The sequence below is a fragment of the Carcharodon carcharias genome, chromosome 35, assembly GCF_017639515.1.
Source record: "Carcharodon carcharias isolate sCarCar2 chromosome 35, sCarCar2.pri, whole genome shotgun sequence".
Lineage (NCBI taxonomy): Eukaryota > Metazoa > Chordata > Chondrichthyes > Lamniformes > Lamnidae > Carcharodon > Carcharodon carcharias.
This window is the reverse complement of record NC_054501.1, coordinates 5,665,260-5,673,319: the sequence shown is the minus strand read 5'-3', so window position 1 is coordinate 5,673,319 and position 8,060 is coordinate 5,665,260. Positions and strand designations below refer to the sequence as shown.

At 49.0% G+C, this 8,060-nt stretch overlaps 1 protein-coding gene across 1 annotated transcript; it reads right to left on the bottom strand.

Moving 5' to 3' along the window:
- Positions 1-2,782: 2,782 nt before the first annotated feature.
- On the bottom strand, positions 2,783-6,021 carry LOC121272790 (organic solute transporter subunit alpha-like). Its single transcript, XM_041179562.1, has 4 exons — positions 5,996-6,021; positions 5,800-5,911; positions 4,133-4,385; positions 2,783-3,258 (listed from the first exon to the last, which is right to left on the bottom strand). The coding sequence occupies exons 1-4, from the start codon at positions 6,019-6,021 to the stop codon at positions 2,783-2,785; spliced, it is 867 nt and encodes a 288-aa protein (XP_041035496.1).
- Positions 6,022-8,060: the final 2,039 nt, after the last annotated feature.

The following is an 8,060-nucleotide window of genomic DNA, read 5'->3' as shown; positions in this document are numbered from 1 at the left end:
GTTAAAATGGCAAGCGACAGGGAGGTTTGGGTCATTCTTGCGGACAGACTGCAGGTGTTCTGCAAAGCGGTCGCCCAGTTTATGTTTGGTCTCTCCAATGTAGAGGAGACCACATTGGGAGCAACGAATGCAGTAGACTAAGTTGGGGGAAATGCAAGTGAAATGCTGCTTCAATTGAAAGGAGTGTTTGGGCCCTTGGACGGTGAGGAGAGAGGAAGTGAAGGGACAGGTGTTGCATCTTTTGCGTGGGCATGGGGTGGTGCCATAGGAGGGGGTTGAGGAGTAGGGGGTGATGGAGGAGTGGACCAGGGTGTCCCGGAGGGAGCGATCCCTACGGAATGCCGATAGGGGGGGTGAAGGGAAGATGTGTTTGGTGGTGGCATCATGCTGGAGTTGGCGGAAATGGCGGAGGGTGATCCTTTGAATGCGGAGGCTGGTGGGGTGATAAGTGAGGACAAGGGGGACCCTATCATGTTTCTGGGAGGGAGGAGAAGGCGTGAGGGCGGATGCAATTGGGGATGGGCAACAAATTCTGGCCTTGCCACGCCCACACCCTGTGAATGTATAAAGAAAACATATTCCGAAAGTTTTGTGGTGTATTTGAAAGATAAAAATGGTCGCAAAAGATTATAATTTGGCTGTGGGAAAGTAATGGAATTTATTTTTACTGAAGGTGCAGGAACTCCGCGCGTCACCTCTGGGCAGCCATCTGCATTTTATTGATCGGTATCTACAGGATGTTAAAAATCTTCCTTCTGCCCTCTCTTCCTGGTCACTTCCCCACCCTGCCCATTACAAACTCCAGTGCAAACAGTTACAACGGCCAAGCCAGGAGCGAGTGTGCCAGAATTGATGGAGTGCTAGCCTGGTGAAAAATTCAGATCACCCATCAAGTTTCCTCTTAAAAAACAAGACATTTATTCAGTACGGTTACAAACCTGACACCAATCTCCATTATTGACACCAGTTTATACATCCAATCTAACCCCCTCAAGCCTACTATTCAAGATGTCAGGAAGGCAAAGGGTACTTCAGTGTAAATCTTGAACTTCCTGTCTCCCAGCAGACTGTGGATGCTGACTCAATCCAAATGGTGTAGACCGGGTGTGAGAAATGGATTTTTTAATACATTTTTGGGGGATATTGTGTTATTCTGTGAAGAAGGGTGTGCGTGTGTTTATGATTTAATTAAACTGGGCAGAGATTAATAGGAGGGAGCTTGTCTGGAGGTGGCGGTTAAAACATGAAAAGGATTGAGGTGTTAGGTTTGAGGTACAAGTGAATAGGTTAGATCTAACATTTACAATTTTAGATACGTTGAACAATTGTCTGAATATCAAAGGGAAGTCAGAGATGACAAGAAACATGTTTGCATCTTGTAGGAGTTCCATAGGTAAATAGAAGTGGGGATGTTATATTTTGTTGACCTGAAAGCAAAGGCAAGATGGAAACATGAAAGATCTTATGTTTGGAAGGATTTGAGTTTCAAAGAGGTGTGAAAACAATGGAACCTGAGATGAAAGGGGAAAAAGGTATTTTAGAGTTACTGTAGCTGGGAGCTTTAGTTGTTGAGCTGTGAGATATAGCTGCTGAGCTGTGGCTGTGGGCTGGGAGAAGATGCAGGCTTGAAACAGCCATCCAGTCAATCCAGAAAAATCTTGGGCTGCGAAAAGCAGTTTTATTCTGAAAATTGGATTTCCACAGCAGAGTGGAAGAAAGTTATAGGTCATGTTTGCCTTGGGTAATATTACTGGATTTTTATAGTTAAACATCGTTTAGGAGTGTCGGCTGGAAGGTGTTCACTTGTAGGTCTGACCAAGTAGAGAGTTTTTGGGGGGTAATGTTTTGTAAGACTAATTTTTAACTGTGTAACTGTAATCTTGTACGCTTAAGTTTTCCTTTATTCTTGTGAATAAAACTTATACTTTTTAAGATTTAAAATCCCAAAAGTGTTACTGAACTTCTTGCTGCTGAGATCAGTGCGAATTCTTTTCATTTTCAGAACACAAATAAAGGTGCAGCCCGTAAGCCAAGTCAGGGATTAGGATTGCGCAACAATTAACACCGGCTCTGGTCGTAATGCTGGGGTTGGTAGATTTTTTGTTCGGTAAGGGGTTATCGGGGTCATGGAGCTAAGGTAGGTAAATAGAGTTGAGGTACAGGTCATCTGTGATTTAATGGAATGGCTGGAAAATGCTCGAGAGGTTGAGTGACCTCTTCCTGTTCCTAGGAGCGCAATCAGCTTTCGTGTGTGGAATACCACTCGCTCATCCGCTTCACTCAAGTGTGGCCAGACTTCAACTGCTTTCGCTCCTGGGAAGGAATCACCGCAGCCACGCTCTGCGATCTCCACTGAGGTCTAAGGCGAGATGTTTGCATGAATATTTTACTCTCTGTCGCCCCTAGGGGCTCCACTGAGTCGAAGGCGAGGCCCTGGTTGAATGAGCTATTTTTCCCCGGCCCTCCCACAGCATTGCCCATGGTCTGCTTTAGCAGCTAACCTTAAACAATAAGCTTGCTAGGAATCCAGGTGAATGCATCCCCCTGGTACGTCACTGAGGTCAACTTCAGATTGCAGTTCGTTGGGAACTAAGGCACAAACTCTTGCTTTCTCTCTGGGAACTTTTTGTCTTAAATTCGCAGAACTATAGCACAGAAAGGGGCCACGTGCCCTGCGGTGAATATGTAGAATTGTTTAAGTGTCTGTATCACAATGTGATGCCTGTGACAGACACATAATAGCCACACATCCTTTATATACATATTACATCAGGCATCAGCTTTAGACCATAGTCACATCTTTACAGGGATCCTGATAGTTAATCTGTGCCTTCACCTGCACATTGTTCATTTCAACAGCTCCAGAGCTAACAACTCGGGATTCATTCCAAGTGGTGCTCAGTTCCTCTGTTGGATTTATCTTTTTGCTCAGAGGCACCGAGACAAATATGTTGTCCGCAAGCAGTTGCTTATCCATCTTGAAGTCAAACCTATCCAATGGGGCATGTTCAATCCTGCACAGGGTGTCCTCTGTGTCACTGTTGTAAGCTGGGCCCATTCCCAGGGAGAACCCATCGGGGTCTAAGAAGCCACAGTCACTGCTGCCAAGCTCAGCATCATCTGTCTGTATGGACTTGTGTGACGTGGGCTTGGGCACATCATCACCAGGGTTTCCGCACGGCTCCACTTTTCTAAAGCAGTAGCGAGCCAGCATGCTGATGAAGAACATCTCGACGATGACTGCGTAACTGAAAATTACTGCGAGAGACACAGGAGCAGAGAGTTACAGATGGAATAGGAAAGAGGATAAGTGCTTTAGGCTTCTCAAACTATTCTTCTCACAGACTATGTACTCAGTCTATCAAGGGGTCAACTTAAACCAAACCCACATAACCCAACTCAGTACAATCCAACACAACTCAAACCAACCCAACAAAGCCCAACCCAACCCAACACAATCTAACCAAATCCAACACAACCCAAACCAACACAATGCAACCAAATCCAACATAACCCAAACCAACACAAGCAAACCCAACTCAACCTAACACAACCCAAACCAACAAATTCCAACCATTCCAACCCAAACCAACCCAACCCAACCAAATCCAACACAGCCCAACTCAACGCAACTCAATCAAATGTAACCCAACTCAACACAACCCAACCCAAATCAAACCAACCCAACACAACACAACCCAAACCAACCAAATGTAACACAGCCCAACCCAAACTCAACACAACCCAACCCAACCAAATCCATCACAGCCCAACCCAAACGAACCAAATCCAGCACAACCCAACCCAACCCAACCAAATCCATCACAGCCCAACCCAAACGAACCAAATCCAGCACAACCCAACCCAACCCAACCAAATCCATCACAGCCCAACGCAAACGAACCAAATCCAGCACAACCCAACCCAACCCAACCAAATCCATCACAGCCTAACTCAAACGAACCAAATCCAACACAACCCTGTCCTTTGGGGGGGGTGGGGGGGGGGGGGGTGCAGTGATGGTGAATCATTGCACCCCACAACCCTCCCCCCAGCCACCACCCTCCCAACACATTCATTCCTCAGCCTGGTTTCCCTTGAAGATCAAAGCCAGCGTTGACGGTGGACTTACTCTGAGAGCGCATGTCAACCGAGAAGGGAGGGAAACAGGGGATTACGTTGAGGGCCCCCATGGTCTCCAGAATGCCACTCTGCAGTCCGAACAGCACCAGGACCACAATGATGCAGATGAACTTCCCCTGGAGGCTGTAGCCACGAAGCGAACTCTTTGTGGCCTTGTAGTACAAGAGGTAGCCATAGAATGAGAGGAACGTGGACACACCAATGATGATGTTGACATAGGAGTTGGGGTTGATGAAAGCGACCTGCAAATGTTAGAGAAACGTCACATCACATGTTCACCCATGCAGTAGCCCCCTCCCCACCGCACCCCATTCCCTTGGAACCACCTTCCATCTCATTGGCCTTGAACAATCCTGGGACCAGCTTGCCCCAGATGACCAGCTCCACCATCTCCCTGTGTCCCTGCGGTCTGCGATTTCAGATCCTTGGCCCAAAACCACTTCCAGTGGGTGGCATGCCTTATAGAAAATCAGTTCGGACCAGTAGTCTTATTTCCCAGCTTTTACTGGAGTTCCATTTCAGGGTGTAAAAGACCAGTTCGGACCAGTGCTCTTCTTTCCCAGTATTTAGTGGTGTGCCATTTTAAGGTATACAAGACCAGTTCGGACCAGTACTCTTATTTCCCAGTTTTTGCCCGTGTTCAATTTTAAGGTATACAAGACCAGTTCGGACCAGCACTCTTCATTCCCAGTTTTTACTGGTGTTCCATTTTAAGGTATACAAGACCAGTTCAGAGCAGTGCTCTCCATTCCCAGTTTTTACTGGTGTTCCATTTTAAGGTATACAAGACCAGTTCAGACCAGCGCTCTCCATTCCCAGTTTTTACTGGTGTTCCATTTTAAGGTATACAAGACCAGTTCAGACCAGCGCTCTTCATTCCCAGTTTTTACTGGTGTTCCATTTTAAGGTATACAAGACCAGTTCAGACCAGTGCTCTCCATTCCCAGTTTTTACTATTTGTTTGTTCTGGGTCAGCTGCCCTCTGCTTTGAGACCCCCCCCTCTGACACTCTATCCCTCTCTACTCTCTCTCTTCACCAGCCACACCCTCCTCTCTTTCATATTGTCTCTTCTATAACCCTCTGCTAGGTGGCTGGGTGCACATTCTCTCTGATGGGCTCTTATCTGAGGTGTTTTATGAACCTGAGGACAGTGAGAATGATGGATTGCTGTTGCGCAGTCATCCTCAGTCCTCTTCCACCAATAGAACTGCTTCATCTCGCCATTCTTTATACACATAGCCTTCACAAAATCAACCTTACATCCGCTTCCTTGCTTCATGACTATGTGAAATTTAACTCTGTGCTGTACCTGCCCTGTCAGTGTTTGATGGAGATAGTGGAGAATGAGCTTCACTCAGTATCTAACCCAATGCTGTGCTTGTCCTGGGAGTGTTTGATGGGGACAGTGTAGAAGGAGCTTTACTCTGTATCTAACCCCGTGCTGTACCTGTCCTGGGAGTGTTTGATGGGGACAGTGTAGAGGGAGCTTTACTCTATATCTAACCCCGTGCTGTACCTGTCCTGAGAGTGTTTGATGGGGACAGTGTAGAGGGAGCTTTACTCTGTATCTAACCCCGTGCTGTACCTGTCCTGGGAGTAAGCAGGGACTCTATAGAGAGGGACGGTCTGTCTTGGGGGTTTGAAGGAATACTTACATCTCCATAATCGTACTTCTCATCTGTCCACAGCACCAGTAAGACAAAGAAGAGAATGGTCCTGACAACTGATAACTGGAACACAGCTGCTGTCATCCACCTCAGGTTCAAACTATAGAAGGTAAAGCAAAGTCTTGTTACCTCAGATGTCCGACATTGTACATCTGCAAAACCACCTCCATCTCCATAGTGTCACCTGACTTTGCCGCTGCCTGAGCTCATCGACTGCAGAAACCCACATCCACCCCTCTGTTACCTCCAGACTCGACTATTCCAACGCATTCCTGACTACTGTCCCACATTCTACTCTCCATAAACTTCAGCCCATCCAAAACTCTGCTGTCCCCGTGTTCGAACATGCACCAAGTCCCGTTCATCCATCACCCCGACCCCCACCACGTGCTCGCTGACCCACACTGGCTCCCGATCCGGAAAACCCTCCATTTTAAAATATGCAACCTTGTTTTCAAATCTCTCTGTGTCCTCCTCCTCCCCTCCCTATCTCTGTAACCTCCTCCAGCCACTTCAACGCTCCCTGTCTTTGTAAACTCCTCCAGCCCCTTCAGCCATCCCTATCTCTGTAACCTCCTCCAGCCCCTACACCCCTCCCTATCTCTGTAACCTCCTCCAGCCCCTTCAAACATCCCTATCTCTGTAAACTCCTCCAGCCCCTACAACCCTCCCTATCTCTGTAACCTCCTCCAGCCCCTTCAAACATCCCTATCTCTGTAACCTCCTCCAACCCCTACACCCATCCCTATCTCTGTAACCTCCTCCAGCCCCTACACCCCTCCCTATCTCTGTACCCTCCTCCAGCCCCTTCAACCATCCCTATCTCTGTAACCTCCTCCAACCCCTAAACCCCTCCCTATCTCTATAACCTGCTCCAGCCCCTACAATACTCCCTTCTCTGTAACCTCTTCCAGCCCCTACACCCCTTCCCTATCTCTGTAACCACCTCCAGCCCCTTCAACCATCCCTATCTCTGTAACCTCCTCCACTGCCTACATCCCTCCCTATCTCTGTAACCTCCTCCAGCCCCTACAACCCTCCCTATCTCTGTAACCTCCTCCGGACCCTTCAACCATCCCTCTCTGTAACCTCCTCCAGCCCCTACACCCCTCCCTATCTCTGTACCCTCCTCCAGCCCCTACACCCCTTCCCTATCTCTGTAAACTCCTCCAGCCCCTACACCCCTCCCTATCTCTGTAACCTCCTCCAGCCCCTACAACCCTCCCTATCTCTGTAACCTCCTCCAGCCCCTACACCCCTCCCTATCTCTTTAACCTCCTCCAGCCCCTACAACTCTCCCTATCTCTGTAACCTCCTCCAGCCCCTTCAACCATCCCTATCTCTGTAACCTCCTCCAGCCCCTACACCCATCCCTATCTCTGTAACCTCCTCCAGCCCCTACACCCATCCCTATCTCTGTACCCTCCTCCAGCCCCTACAAGCCTCCCTATCTCTGTAACCTCCTCCGGCCCCTTCAACCATCCCTCTCTGTAACCTCCTCCAGCCACTACACCCCTCCCTATCTCTGTACCCTCCTCCAGCCCCTACACCCCTACCCTATCTCTGTAAACTCCTCCAGCCCCTACACCCCTCCCTATCTCTGTAACCTCCTCCAGCCCCTACAACCCTCCCTATCTCTGTAACCTCCTCCAGCCCCTACACCCCTCCCTATCTCTGTAACCTCCTCCAGCCCCTACAACTCTCCCTATCTCTGTAACCTCCTCCAGCCCCTTCAACCATCCCTATCTCTGTAACCTCCTCCAGCCCCTACACCCATCCCTATCTCTGTAACCTCCTCCAGCCCCTACACCCCTCCCTATCTCTGTACCCTCCTCCAGCCCCTACAAGCCTCCCTATCTCTGTAACCTCCTCCAGCCCCTTCAGCCATCCCTATCTCTGTAACCTCCTCCAGCCCCTACACCCCTCCCTATCTCTGTAACCTCCTCCAGCCCCTACAACCCTCCCTATTTCTGTAACCTCCTACAGCCCCTTCAAACATCCCTATATCTGTAACCTCCTCCAGCCCCTACACCCCTCCCTATCTCTGTAACCTCCTCCAGCCCCTACACCCCTCCCTATCTCTGTACCCTCCTCCAGCCCCTTCAACTATCCCTATCTCTATAACCTCCTCCAGCCCCTACAATACTCCCTTCTCTGTAACCTCTTCCAGCCCCTACACCCCTCCCTATCTCTGTAACCTCCACCAGCCCCTACAACTCTCCCTATGTCTGTAACCTCCTCCAGCCCCT